At 34.0% G+C, this 14,840-nt stretch overlaps 2 protein-coding genes across 2 annotated transcripts; both read left to right on the plus strand.

Annotated features, from left to right (window-relative positions):
* Positions 1 to 1,137: 1,137 nt before the first annotated feature.
* On the plus strand, positions 1,138 to 4,605 carry LOC144574112 (L-ascorbate oxidase-like). The gene is made up of 5 exons (XM_078323975.1): positions 1,138 to 1,489; positions 1,594 to 1,686; positions 1,791 to 2,009; positions 2,123 to 2,296; positions 3,620 to 4,605. The coding sequence occupies exons 1-5, from the start codon at positions 1,223 to 1,225 to the stop codon at positions 4,568 to 4,570; spliced, it is 1,704 nt and encodes a 567-aa protein (XP_078180101.1). The 5' UTR covers positions 1,138 to 1,222; the 3' UTR covers positions 4,571 to 4,605.
* Positions 4,606 to 12,131: 7,526 nt separating this feature from the next.
* Positions 12,132 to 14,469, plus strand: LOC144574113 (L-ascorbate oxidase-like). The gene is made up of 5 exons (XM_078323976.1): positions 12,132 to 12,488; positions 12,582 to 12,674; positions 12,771 to 12,989; positions 13,165 to 13,338; positions 13,427 to 14,469. Exons 1-5 carry the CDS (start codon positions 12,225 to 12,227, stop codon positions 14,375 to 14,377), a joined length of 1,701 nt encoding a protein of 566 aa, XP_078180102.1. The 5' UTR covers positions 12,132 to 12,224; the 3' UTR covers positions 14,378 to 14,469.
* Positions 14,470 to 14,840: the final 371 nt, after the last annotated feature.

Raw genomic sequence — 14,840 nt, forward strand, 5'->3', positions numbered from 1 at the left:
TAAACGAGTGGAATGGAGAGAAGTGAAGAAGGAAGAAGGAAGCGGGACAGCTGGGTTTTCACTTTTTTGTTCTTCTCAAATCTCAATTGAACTAAAGCTGAATTTGTGTCAGAATAAGTACTGCTTGTACAAAAAGATACTAAAGCTGAGTTTTTTTTTTTTGTCAATTTGAACTAAAGCTGAATTTGTGTCGAAATATGGACAGTACCTTGAAGCAAAGGTCCAAAAGACATTATTTTTCAATTAAAGTTGATTTTCTTTTACAATTTGAACAAAAAAGCTGAATTTGTGTTTCACATAAAAAAAATAATGTCTTTGTGGGATAGACATGGTTCTCTACAAATTAAACTTAACACCTGGAGACTTGGATTTGTTTACAAATTCTTTATTAAAATATTTTTTTTAGAAGAAATGTGGGAATCTAGCTCTCATATTCCATTAATAATGACACAAGAGATGTCACAGTTATAAAAGTGGAAATTAAAAATAAAATAAGAAAAAATCTATTAAAATATGATGATGTACTTTCAGGGGTGGAGCCAAATTTTCAGACTATAGAGTCAAATGTGAATGAAAGTCAAGTATATAAAATTTTTCTATTAAGAATGATATCAATTTCACACTATCCATAATATTTTAATTTAAACTATATTAAAATAAAATATAAATATAAAAAAAAATTTGAAAATGGGTGGGTCAATTGACCCCATTCATTACATATGGATGTCTACTTTTGTATTAACATTAACCAAGATAACATAACGTTATAAATTATTTAAAATATTAATTTGCATATAGCAATATTTGGTCGGTGAAAGAAAATAACGCGATTTTCAAAAAGAAAATAACGCATCTTTTTTTAATAAAAAAGAAAGAAAATATACGCGTTTTTTTTGTATACGTACATACCATTTTGATTTCATTATTAATAACAAATAAAGGCTCTTAGTCGCTTTCTTTGACCATTGTCGTTATTAATTTATTATGTAATTTCCCTTACAACTCAGCATTGATGCTTTACTGTCTATAAATAATATATACATTAATATGAGGGCAAGTGGGCAACGACCCTCGTGTTGCTCTTTCAAAAAAAATATATAGTTATACATACATACTACCCAACGGTTATATATATGTCATACACCAAGACACACCTAAACTCAACAACCAATTCCTCTCAATTACAAACAAATAATAGTGTCTATTACGCCTGAATTTAAACATGGACTTTGCACTGAGACCATTGCTGCTATTTATTTTTATTTCTTCCCTCTTCATAGCTTGTGTTCAAGCTAAAGTACATCACCATAAATGGGAGATCTCATACCAATTTAAATCCCCTGACTGTTTGAAAAAGCTTGCGGTTACGATCAATGGTCAGACGCCTGGCCCCACCATATACGCTTCGGAAGGCGACACTGTTGTTGTCGACGTGAAGAACGTCCTTCTGACTGAAAATGCAGCAATTCACTGGCATGGTATCAGACAGGTAAGCATCGGTTTTAATGAATCATATCAAAATATATATCTTGTTAATTATTTTTAGGATTGTATTTTCTGATCGGCATGTATATATATTCTGTCATGTTAAAGATTGGCACCCCATGGATGGATGGTACGGAAGGGGTCACGCAATGTCCGATACTTCCTGGCGACACATTCACCTACCGATTTGTAGTTGACAGAGTAAGTGTTTTTACATTCAAAAAGACTTTCATTTACTACCTTAACATATATTAAGCACTAGATATTGATACGAGCTAGTCGATCTTCCCGGTTAAAATTGTCAGGCTGGTACATATATGTACCATGCGCACTACGGCATGCAGAGATCGGGCGGTCTGAATGGCATGATTGTTGTGAGAGTACCGGAAGGATTCAAAGAACCGTTCACATATGACCGCGAGCATTCGATATTGCTAAACGACTGGTGGCACCAAAGCACGTATGAACAATCTGCCGGTTTGGTTCAGCCAGGGAAACAGTTCACCTGGGTTGGAGAACCTCAGGTATGTATGGTTTAAAATTTTTAAGTTTTGATATTCATGTTTAAAATTACTTGCAAATTTGCAATCACTGCACAAGTTTATAGATTGTTAACTTGTTGATTTTATCTGTCTAGTCTCTCTTGATTAATGGCCGAGGGAAGTTCAACTGTTCTCTTGCTGTCGGTGGCACGTGCAATTCGACAAATCCCGAGTGCGCGCCTTACATGCTAACAGTTGTACCGGGAAAGACGTACCGCCTCAGAATCGCAAGTCTTACCTCCCTTTCAGCACTTAATTTTGAAATAGAGGTACATTTCATAAACATTCTCTTTCGTAATAAGAACAAGTTACAATTTTGATTTTCTAGTTGACTTGTTTTAGGAAACAAAAATAGACTAATGGGAAGTTTGGAAACATAAAAACTCCTTATAGAAGTATACCACAAATTAATATTTTTCTTAACAGCAGTATCAAAACAGATACATTGTTAGGTTTAATTTAATCAGAATCGTATATGAATCGGCTTCCCAGAAATTAATATATATATATAAAGAAATTATGCATGAACTAGCTCTAAGCTGTATCAGATCTTACCAGCAAATGCTTGAACTAATATTTTAATATAGCTTCCCCCGATTAATGGAGGACTTAGTCAAGCCATCAATTAATTAATATCAAAAGTTATCATCGTATAAAATGAAATTACTTATCCATGCATAATAAAATAAGCAATTGCTACGTACAATTACAAATATGTTTCTTCATAAAGGAATCCAGGATCTCTGTTGCAAACTTTCTGACACAGAGATATTGTGTGGAAATTTGTGTAACAGAGAATCCGGATTCCTTTAAAATTCAAACAGGAGCTTTTTCCCATTTCAGGTCAAAGAGATTAGCTCAATGTTCTTGTTTTCTACTCCTCAACTCTATTTTTATAAATTAGAAAAACGCGTAAAACTGTGAATCTTGTCTTGTACTTTTTCTGATTTCCCACCAACTACGCTGTTACAGAGAAAACCAGCTATTGTCTTGTAGTATTTGTAACATGGTAAGTGCACTGAAAGTGATGTATTTTTATTTTTCAAATTGGGTAGACAACTACACATGATAACCAAAGTACGATTCTGTCATATTTTCTTTTCTTTTTGGGACGAAGTAGCCGCGTCATTATTCATAAAATAAGTACAATGCCAGAAAAAAAAGATGGAGCTTCTTTCCCGAAATATAGAGAATAACTTTCCCCTGAAATTTTGTACTAAGCGAAACTTGGTTTTTATTAAAATATCAGCTTCCTCGTTGCTTAGATTTCTTGGAAGTTAGATTATGTAATCAACTTTGCAATAATTCCTACCAAACTATTGATTCACCACCCAACTGTTGTTACAATTCGAATTTGCTTATACTACAAGCAAGTATACAAAGAGAATGCTTCATAATAGGAGAAGTGCTTTTACCTAACGCAACAAAAATCTAGTTTCTATTTTTAAATTTATTTGAATAATATAAATGGAATTTTTTTTGAAAAACTGAAAAATATCACACCCATATACATTTCTGGATAAGGTGAATAAACAAATGTCTTTGTCAATGGTTGTGAAAACTACTAAACAAAACCATGCTTACTATTTCAGGGGCACTCATTAACTGTTGTAGAAGCTGATGGTCACTATGTTGACCCATTTGTTGTGAAAAATCTCAACTTATATTCTGGAGAGACATACTCTGTCATTTTCAAGGCGGATCAAGACCCGACCCGCAACTACTGGCTAGCAAGCAATGTAGTTGCTCGAAAACCCGGTACACCAACAGGAACTGGAATCCTCCATTACTATCGGGTCCCGCGTGGAAGACTCCCTACCACTGCCCCACCAACCGGTCCCCTGTGGAATGATACCATGTACCGGTTTAAACAATCCTTAGCTTTACATGCGCACCCGAGTTTCAATGAACCGCCACCTTCCAAATCAGACCGGATGATCAACCTCTTAAACACCCAAAATAGGGTTAATGGTCTAACGAGGTGGTCAATTAACAACGTGTCATTCGACCTCCCGCATACGCCATATTTGATTGCTCTAAAGAACAACTTGCACCATGTCTTCGAGCAAAGACCGCCACCTGATACTTATGATGTGAAAACCTATGACATAAATACAGTTCCGATAAACCCTAATGCCACGAGGAGTAACTCGATCTACAATCTTGAATTTGGTTCAGTCGTTGATGTGATTTTGCAGAATGCTAATACACTGAACCCGAACAACAGCGAGCCGCACCCGTGGCACTTGCACGGGCATGACTTCTGGGTTCTGGGTTACGGGTTAGGAAAATTCAACCCGGAATTGGATGCAAAGAAGTACAATTTGAAGGATCCAATTTTGAAGAACACAGTTGTGGTCCACCCGCTTGGGTGGACCGCACTTAGGTTCAAGGCGGATAATCCCGGTGTATGGGCATTTCATTGCCACATTGAATCTCATTTCTTCATGGGCATGGGGATTGTGTTTCAAGAAGGTGTTGATAAATTGGGGAGATTACCAGAATTCATTATGGGTTGTGGAGAATCAAAACTAGGGAACTAATTGACGCAAGGTAGCCATTGAATCATTGAATTAATAGGTCGTGCCACTTCGACCCGTTTTACAGGAGAGAATTGGGTCTGGTAGCCATTGAATTAATTTTTGCGTGACATGAGCATGTCAGTATGCGAATTGGAGACTGTTCGATATCAGGTTAAAGCAGTCTGATTCGTATCACAATTTATACGAATTAAGTGTATATAAATTTTAATGCAGATCAGACGGTCTCGATTAGATATCAGACTTGGTCCGAATAAATAATTGACACTTTATAAATTTATTAAGATTTAAAAAAAAAATAAGACATACAAAATCACTGTCACTTTGGTTCATTAATTATTATTAATATTAATTGTATGTTTAAAAAATATTTATTTTTACTAAAAAATGTTCATTCATGTGTGAGGTATACTTTAAATGTACAAAAAATAATTAAATTATTATGTGATTATTTATATATTTAAAATTAATTTACTTCTCCGAATACGAACTTTTTTTTGAACAAAATCCAAAAAATTATCGTAGTTGTACATTCAAATCTTAAAAACATATTACTCAACACATATTGTTGCTTCAATTCCACAACTCCACGAACTCTCATCCTTTACCCAAAAATATATATTGCTACATTTATTCCGTATACTAAAAGATTAGTATAATATCGAATAATTGTAAGCTGTCTGCATACCATTGTTCAAATATGATACTTACTAGACTTGTATAGAAAGTGACACATTGAAATTTTCCAATACCAACGCACACCAATATTGCCTAACAATTAAACTTTTCCACAAGGACAGTGACCCATAGAAATTTGAAAGTTCCTCCAATAAAATGTCTAGAAGATTTTACGAAAGAAAAGTAGAGCGGAAATTTTTATTAATACCCTAAAAAAATAAAAATTTAAAAACTGCCCTTCGATTTCATTTTTTTTTTATAAATGTCATAACCGCTAAGTCCACGGGCGGCCCAGAAATGCCACCAGACTGCCAGGCCCACGGACAGGTCACAGCAGAAACGAACCCCCCCCCCCCCCCCCCCCAATGGGCTGTTCACTCTTTTTTTTAAGAGATCTTAGTATTTTGATTTAAATACTTTTGTGAAGAAAAAGTTTTCATGTTTAGAGTGTATGCCAAAAAATAAGACATTTGATATATTTATGAAGTGATGTCGTAACTCTTTATAACTTTGATTTGGTTTGTCAGTTAGATATCATAAGTTTAAAGATAACATTAATTAAGGACTTTGCCTTGATTCTAAAAAAATTATTTTATTCATACATAAGAAAATATAGTTAGATTGCCTCAATGATATACATATACATATATATACATATATTATACATATATACATAGCCCATGCGGCGCATGCGGCATTTGGCCTCTTTTGGTAAATCAGCAAGTCTGGACTGATACAGGGACCAAATTATAAAAATGATTATATCAGCATATAGAGCATTAAAAAATACACATAATTGACACAAATTTCAATTTATTTGGATTTTTCTACAGTTAGTTATGAATTTCTAAAATTCAGCTTTTCAAAAAAATTTAAACATTCATAACTTTAGATAGAAAAGTCGAACTTGGGCATATGACCACTTTTCAAAAAAGAGAGGACTAGACGGATCCAAATATCATCTCAGGGGATAACCCTTGGATATTCAAAGCATCATAATTTCAAAAAAAAACGTCGTTTAGTGTCTCAAAAACTCAGTTTAAGTTTTCGTTCAACGGTGGACATTAAAAAACAGCGATTTTCAAACCATCTTAATAAATAATAAAAAAATTCAAAAAAATGTAAAATTTGGTTTCCAGGCACATTTTAATATAGATTAAACATCTAACGGTTTGGATTGGCTATTTGAATTTCGAAACTACAGATATGGGCGCGAATTAAAACACCCCGTTTAATTCGCGAAGTATCGTAGCCTTACTCTACATGTATATATATGTATATTATATATAAAATATATAATATCTAATAGAGAAGGGTTCAAATGCACCCAAATTTTTGTGCACCCAAATGCACCCTATCTTTCAAATCATTTTCTCCGTTTTCAAAGTCCAAATAGTCAATCCGAACCGTTAGATGCAATCTATATATTAAGATGTGCTTGGAAACCAAATTTTACATTTTTTGGAATTTTTTTTACTATTTATTAAGCTACTTTGAAAATCGCTGATTTTACATTTTCTGGACCATTGGATCAGCGATTTTCAAAGTGGTTTAATAAATAGTGAAAAAATTCCAAAAAATATAAAATTTGGTCTCCAAGCACATCTTAATATATAGATCGCATCTAACGGTTCGGATTGACTATTCAGACTTTGAAAATGGAGAAAAAGAATTTGAAAGATAGGGTGTATTTGGGTGCATTTGAACCCTCCTCCTCTATAATATATGTTTATGACTTTATAAATATATACATATAGAGATATATTATAAAAAAATGAGTTTATAAAAAAAAAATTGTATATATGTATATGTGTATATGTGTATATGTGTATAGGAATATGCTACGCGTAGCATGCTAGCATATTCCTATGTATATATGTATATATATATGTATGTATCTATGTCTATGTCTATGTCTATGTCTATGTCTATGTCTATGTCTATGTATATGTATATGTATATGTATATGTATATGTATATGTATATGTGTATGTATATGTATATGTATATGTATATGTGTATGTGTATGTGTGTATGTGTGTATGTGTGTATGTGTGTATGTGTGTATGTGTGTATGTGTGTATGTGTGTATGTGTGTATGTGTGTATGTGTGTATGTGTATATATGGAGATAGGCTAGTGTGTTTTCGGTAGCATATGGGCCGAAATACACACGGTCCAAATTTGAAATTTCAAAATTCAAAAAGTCGATCTGAACCGTTCATCTTGTTCTCCATATTAATATGTGCTTGGAGACCAAATTTTATATTTTTCTGAATTTTTTTACTATTTATTAAGCCACTTTGAAAATCGCTAATCCAACGGTTTTACTGTTTTGTTAAGCCACCGTTGGATTAGCAATTTTCAAAGTGGCTTAATAAATAGTAAAAAAATTCAAAAAGGTAAAATTTGGTCTCCAAGCACATATTAATATGGAGAACAAAATGAACGGTTCAGATCGACTTTTTGAATTTTGAAATTTCAAATTTGTATTGTGTGTATTTCGGCCCATATGCTACCGAAAGCACATTAGCCTATCTCGTATATATGTATATGTAGATGTATATGTATATGTATATGTATATATGTATATATGTATATGTATATATGTATATGTATATATGTATATATGTATATATTTATATAGAGATGGGCTATGGTGCATTGCAATGCATAGGCCATAGTGTGCATTGGACCATAAATCACCGATTCAAAGTCCAAATGACCAATCCAAACCGTTCATCTTGTTCTCCATATTAATATGTGCTTGGAGACCAAATTTTATATTTTTTGGAATTTTTTTACTATTTATTAAGCCATTTTGAAAATCGCTGATCCAACGGTGGCTTCTGATTTTACTGTTCCAAACAGTCACCGTTGGATCAGTAATTTTCAAAGTGGCTTAATAAATAGTAAAAAAATTCCAAAAAATATAAAATTTGGTCTCCAAGCACATATTAATATGGAGAACAAGATGAACGGTTTGGATTGGTCATTTGGACTTTGAATCGGTGATTTATGGTCCAATGCACACCATGGCCTATGCATTGCAATGCACCATAGCCCATCTCTATTTATATATGTATATATGTATATTTATATGTATATATGTATATAGTATACATATATTATAAAAATCGAAAAAAGAAAAGAAGATCAATAAGCTGTCAGAACTTAGAAATTTTTAAATAAAGGCCAAGTCCTTAATTAGTGTTATGGCATGGCGGTCTGGTGGCATTTCTGGGCCGTCCGTGGGCCTGGTGGTCGAGGCATTTATAAAAAAAAATGAAATCGGAGGGCATTTTTAAAATTTTCTTTTTTTAGAGTATTAATAAAAATGACCTAAAGTAGAGCTTGTTTTGCAACTAAATTTTATTTTTAGAAATTTAAAAATCAAATTGTCAGAAACAAGATAGATTATTGGAGAGACCAATGGGTTGATTTTCACAATTTTACCACACTAATTGCTCCATAATTTGCAAATCAATAAGACTGAATAAAGAAATACCCCAAAAACACTGTAACTTACAAAAATTATTAGAACCGAACTAATAGCTCTATCTCAGTAGTTCTTAAGTTTTATGTGACAAACTCACTGCAATTTACACTAAACCATAAATTCGGTCGCAGGAAATACCCCAATAGATTGAATCATTGGTTCGGTCTTATCTTAAATAAGAAAAAATAAAAAAATCCATCTTGTTTTTATAATTTGATTTTGTTTTACTTCTACAAAATAAGAAAGATTGTTCTACAATTGGAGTAAGGGGGAACATTTTAGCTTAAGCCAACGCGCTATCATTTTGAAGTCTATCCTTTCCCCCCTCTATTAGGTATGAAATATTCTAAGTCAAGCTCGCGCTTGTTACTTTACCTGATCAGTTCAAGCCTTCAAGGGCTCCCTCAGTCCAGTTCAAACCCAACGCAGTCAATAAAAGAAGATACCCTTGGTTTCGTCCTTTACAGCTTGCTTTGGTCGATTATGGTAATTAAACGGAGACTTTTGCAAAGAGTTCAAGTATATGATTATAAATAACAGAAGCTTGATAATTTTGTTGGGTGTTCAACAGTTCAAGTATATGATTATTATTTATTACCTGCAAAATATGCACTGAACGCAAGCATATCATTGAAATAAATATCATAATTTCTTTTCTTTTTAGAGAAATTTAGATATATACCCATCATAACTTCATCAATTAGATATTTCCCCATCAACACTTCAAAATTAGTTATTTGCCCATCTAAAATTATCTATTTTGGATATATCCCCATTGAATGTTATAATTAATAAAAAAAACTAATATGACATTTTTGCCCTTCTCTTCAAATCTGATATGACGTTTCCCTTAATATTGGTACGCCTGATGACTCTAGTTGAAGAAAAGAGAAATATAATCCTTCTCAGCTCAACTAGTATTTCAAGATAGAGAAAATCATAATAACAAGTGTTGTAGCTCTTCTAAATACGCTACAATTACACACGCCCTTGCATTACATTTGCTGTTTTATTAGAATACTTTATTTCATGCACTATTAATAAATCATTCTTTTCCTTCATTCTCTTCTCTCTCTCTGTTCCTCGACAAAAGTTTTGGACTAAACAATGTCAGGTACAAGACCTGACGAAGCTCAGAAATACAAGAACTAAACAAACAATTCAACAATTTGAGTTAATTTCAAGAAAAACTGAAAACTGGTACAATGGCGTAAGAGTTGATTTGAGAGGTAAAAGCACACAAAGTCTTATTCAATAGCATAATCTCAATCCATACAACGTTTTGTCTTATATAGGCGATTCTAACGTAACATGAATGACTTAAAATCGTTTACTAGGTCTTCCTATTCAATGACGATACGACACCTCAGCGCCAACTCAGTGAAATAAAACTGAGATATCCGTTATTGATTCTTCAGCGTTTTCCTCACTGCTCTCGAGTTTTACCTGTTGCGCTCTACGAACCAGTCCCATTATTCAGTGACACTAACTTGTAAGTTGTAACAGTTGCAGGTAGAATTCAAGTAGTGGACCCTAGCGACAGCCTTATATTCTTCAAACGTTCCCTGACCGACCTGCCCTCTTAAACTCGTCTCCCTCTTCTATCCCTTTGACCGAGTCAAAATTGATTCCGTTTTTCTTCTAATTTGATTTGGGGACGTAGCAAACAATATCGAGAGCAGTAACTAAACTAAACTTTTTTTATGGTTTACCTTTTCAGAAAGGAGGTCGTGTTTAAATTTTACTAATTGCTCATCTCCTATGAGACTGGTAGAACAGAGTCGGATCAGGTCAGCTGGCTCTTCTTTTAACCCAATAAGCCCATCTCCCCATCTCCCGAAAAATTGTCACTAATTTCTCTAAGGAAAATCATGTGATGGTAACAAGGATAATTTCCATGCGTATGCTGCTGAGTTGTAGTAGCAATGATAAGTATTGTCACTTTTATGCTCCATATTTTGAATATGCTTTGATTATTAACTAAAAGTTGAGTTAGACCAATTAAAATGAAAAGTGGACAAAAAAAAGAGAGAGAGATTTTTTAGGCCATGGCATCGTTCTCATATTTCATTTCTTGTTTCTCTTTACTTATGATTGTCCAATCAATTGATATTCTTGCTTGCTTGATTCTTTGCGTGGGCTTATAACAATATTTAAATCGCACTAATGCATTCTTCAGTTCTGTGTTAAAGGTTTCATTACTAATGTAGGTCTTAGTCCACATTACTGGGACTCATGCTTGGAGAAGCAGTTGACAAAGTTTCTTTGCATTAGAGACGAATATTCTGAGGTATGAGAGGTAGAGGTAAGGGCAAAAATGACATATTATTTTTTTAATAATATTAATCACTTTTTTTAATTGATTAAAACATTCAATGGGGATATATCCAAAATAGATAAGTTTAGATGGGCAAATAACTAATTTTGAAGTGTTGATGGGGAAATATCTAATTGATGAAGTTATGATGGGCATATATCTAAATTTCTCTTCTTTTTATAACTTAACAATAGTCAGCTGTGCACATGTTAATTATTTGATAGGATACAGATTATAAAAATAAAAAAAATGATATATCCATTATTTTATATCTCAAGTAAATCAAATATGATTAAAAAAAACGTTAACCAATAAATTAAATTGGTAGAGAATGAAGGTTGGACATAAAAAGGATTTCATAAATGAGAGAGGATATATGAAGGTGAAATTTTATTAGTTAGAAATGGATGGATGATCTTGATGTAAATGATATAATTAATAGATTTGATCGTTTACATTAATTTTACTAAGAATTTTTTTTTTTAAATTTCGAAAGGCTTCTTTTTATAAAGTAAGAATAAAACAGCTGGCTGATGCCTCTATTTTAAAAAGCATAATAAAATAAGTATGAACATGGATAATCAGCAGCAGGTGCCAAGACAGAAAATATTCTTATGGGATCAATAATAAAGACCACCATAATTCTGATGTAAATATAGTAATATACTTTTTTTTTTTTTTTTTGGAATATAGAGGTCATAATAATCCATTTTTACTAAAATTATGGGGATCAATTTTAAATTTTTGTTCTATACACATTATGTTGAAAAAAAAAAGTACTACACAAGATAAAGCAATTTTGGAAAAAATAAATAGGATCACTTGACTCCACGCAGGGTTTCACATTTACTGTCATATTGGTTCTCTCCTGACCAATAAAACGCTTAAAAAGGTGTAAACGATATATTAGAGCCAGCCTTACTTGGTCCCTTTTGACTTTTCTTAAAAATGATTCTTACTTGGTCCTGTTATTACTCAGTACTGTTCTATGTACTTTTTTTTACTATATCATGGATGCAAACTTTTTGACTTTTCATTACTGTTCTCACCGTGAATTTCACACCATATATATAACCACCAGCACTTGTCCCCTAATCTCATACCAACTACACCTGAACCAATTACAAATAGAGAAAAGAACAAAGCATTACAACCAATTAAGACATGAACTTTAACAAGATATTGCTTGTGTTCATATTTTCCTCTTGCCTCTCATTAGCTTGTGTCCAAGCTAAGGTGCATTACCATAAATGGGATATTACATACCAGTACAAATCCCCTGATTGTTTCAACAAGCTTGTGATCGTTATTAATGGCCAGAGTCCCGGCCCAACAATATACGCATCACTAGGTGACACAATTGTGGTTGAGGTGAAGAATAACCTTCTGACAGAGAACACTGCAATCCACTGGCATGGTATCAGACAGGTACTGTAAAACAGAGGCCTATATATGTTAATGTATCAGTTGTGCTAGTTCTTTTTATTTTGTACTAACCTCAGATGTATCGATTTCTTATAGATTGGTACACCATGGATGGATGGTACCGAAGGAGTAACGCAGTGCCCCATTCTTCCCGGTGACACAATGACATACCGCTTCGTAGTTGATAGAGTGAGTGCTTTTACATGCAATTTCAGTACTGATAAGCACAAACTAAATTCATGTTCTCTAATTCTAACTTGCAAAAATTTTCTCATGACATGTCAGCCTGGCACTTATATCTACCATTCGCACTATGGTATGCAAAGATCAGCCGGTCTCAACGGCATGATCGTAGTGAAAGTACCAAAAGGTTTTCCAGAACCGTTTACATACGACCGTGAGTACAACATATTGCTAAATGATTGGTGGCACAACAGCACAAATGATCAGGCTGCCGGTCTTCTGATGCCAGAAGACCAGTTCAAATTTGTCGGTGAGCCTCAGGTATGTTTAAATCATTTTGCGGTTAAAACATCAACTTGTAAATTAAACTTAATGCTATATTTGTTCAATACAAGTGCTGTGATAATTACTTCGAAAATATTTTGAAATTCTATTGATATAATGAGCAATATTTCATCTCGGCTAACAAATACTCTCTCTAAATGAAATCGTGCAGTCTCTTTTGATGAACGGTCGTGGGTGGTTCAACTGCTCTCTGGCTGCAAGTGGGAACTGCAATGCTTCACATCCGGAGTGTGCACCACTCACACTTACAGTTGTACCTGGCAAAACTTACCTACTCCGAATCGCAAGCATAACATCCCTTTCTTCACTGAATTTTGAAATAGAGGTATTAATTATTCACCCATATTTTGTTCAATTGGCTCTCAAAATAAGAGACACTCAAGAACTGATAAACTAAATGTTACACTTTTCAGGGACACTCATTAACCGTGGTTGAAGCTGACAGTCACTACGTCGACCCCTTTGTCGTGAAAAATCTCTACATATATTCAGGGGAAACTTACTCAGTAATTCTGAAAGCGGATCAAGATCCTACCCGCAATTATTGGTTAGCAAGTAATGTCGTCGGTCGAAAACCAGCCACACCAACCGGAACTGGACTCCTCAATTATTATGGAATCCCTCGTGGAAGGCACCCTCCTACGACTCGCCCGACGGGTCCACTTTGGAACGATACCAATGATAGGATGCAGCAAAGCTGGGCCACACGTGCCCACCCTAATTTCATTGAACCGCCACCGGTAAAATCCGATCGAGTAATCATCCTTTTGAACACCCAAAACCGAATTGATGGAATCACAAGATGGTCCCTTAACAATGTGTCGCATGATTTACCGCATACACCATACCTAATTGCTCTAAAGAACAACTTGCATCATGTGTTTGAGCAGAAACCACCACCAGAGACATATGATATAAAAAACTATGACATCAATGTGCCTCCCCCAAACCGTAACGCTACAAGGAGCACTTCGATCTACAAACTCGAGTTCGGTTCAGTAGTTGATGTGGTACTGCAGAATGCTAACGCGTATAATCCCAACAATAGTGAGACGCACCCGTGGCACTTGCACGGTCACGATTTCTGGGTCTTGGGTTCCGGGTTGGGGAAATTCAACCCAGAAACCGATCCAAAGAATTACAATTTGAAGGATCCGATTTTGAAGAACAATGTTGCATTGCAATCATATGGATGGACAGCAATTAGATTCAAGGCAGATAATCCTGGTGTCTGGGCATTTCACTGCCACGTAGAATCTCATTTTTTCATGGGGATGGGGATTGTTTTTGAAGAAGGTGTTGACAGATTAGGGAAATTACCAGATTCAATCATGGGTTGTGGTAAATCAAGATTAGGAAATTAAACCTTCTGTAGTCTATATTAATGGTAGTTTACAGTGCTGCTGACAAAAATTAGCAGATTTGTTTTCTATTATTCTTTTTTTTATGGTTGTTTTCTACTATTCTTGTAACGTTTTATTTTATTTAATAAAAATTATTAGTTGTAAAGTTTCCTACTACATGAAATGAAAAATACCAATTTCCAATTACTGATGTGATCATGTGATCGAGCAGCATAGGAGGAAACAAGAATTGGTCAAAATTTAGATGAAATGATATTAAATTGAAAATTTAAAGAAGACGAGGAAAATAGTGTCATTCCAAATTTAAATGACACATGTCAAAATTGAGCAGCAGTACTTGCGTATTAAAGAATCTATTATAAAATTTAATTAGCTCAAGGGATTATGTGCTCTTCTTTTAAGGGGCTGCTATTTTGAGCACTCAATTTGCAATATTGAGGGCAAGAACCATTCTCTCCTTTTT

This window comes from Carex rostrata, chromosome 22 (assembly GCF_964058835.1).
Source record: "Carex rostrata chromosome 22, lpCarRost1.2, whole genome shotgun sequence".
Taxonomy (NCBI): Eukaryota; Viridiplantae; Streptophyta; class Magnoliopsida; order Poales; family Cyperaceae; genus Carex; species Carex rostrata.

Excerpts from the sequence above, each read along its gene's own strand:
- LOC144574112 (XM_078323975.1), top strand. The coding sequence starts at position 1,223 with ATGGACTTTGCACTGAGACCATTGCTGCTATTTATTTTTATTTCTTCC. Across the intron at positions 1,490-1,593 it reads ACTGGCATGGTATCAGACAG|ATTGGCACCCCATGGATGGA; the intron begins GTAAGCATCGGT and ends GTCATGTTAAAG. Across the intron at positions 2,010-2,122 it reads CCTGGGTTGGAGAACCTCAG|TCTCTCTTGATTAATGGCCG; the intron begins GTATGTATGGTT and ends TTATCTGTCTAG.
- LOC144574113 (XM_078323976.1), top strand. The coding sequence starts at position 12,225 with ATGAACTTTAACAAGATATTGCTTGTGTTCATATTTTCCTCTTGCCTC. Across the intron at positions 12,675-12,770 it reads ACCGCTTCGTAGTTGATAGA|CCTGGCACTTATATCTACCA; the intron begins GTGAGTGCTTTT and ends ATGACATGTCAG. Across the intron at positions 13,339-13,426 it reads CACTGAATTTTGAAATAGAG|GGACACTCATTAACCGTGGT; the intron begins GTATTAATTATT and ends TACACTTTTCAG.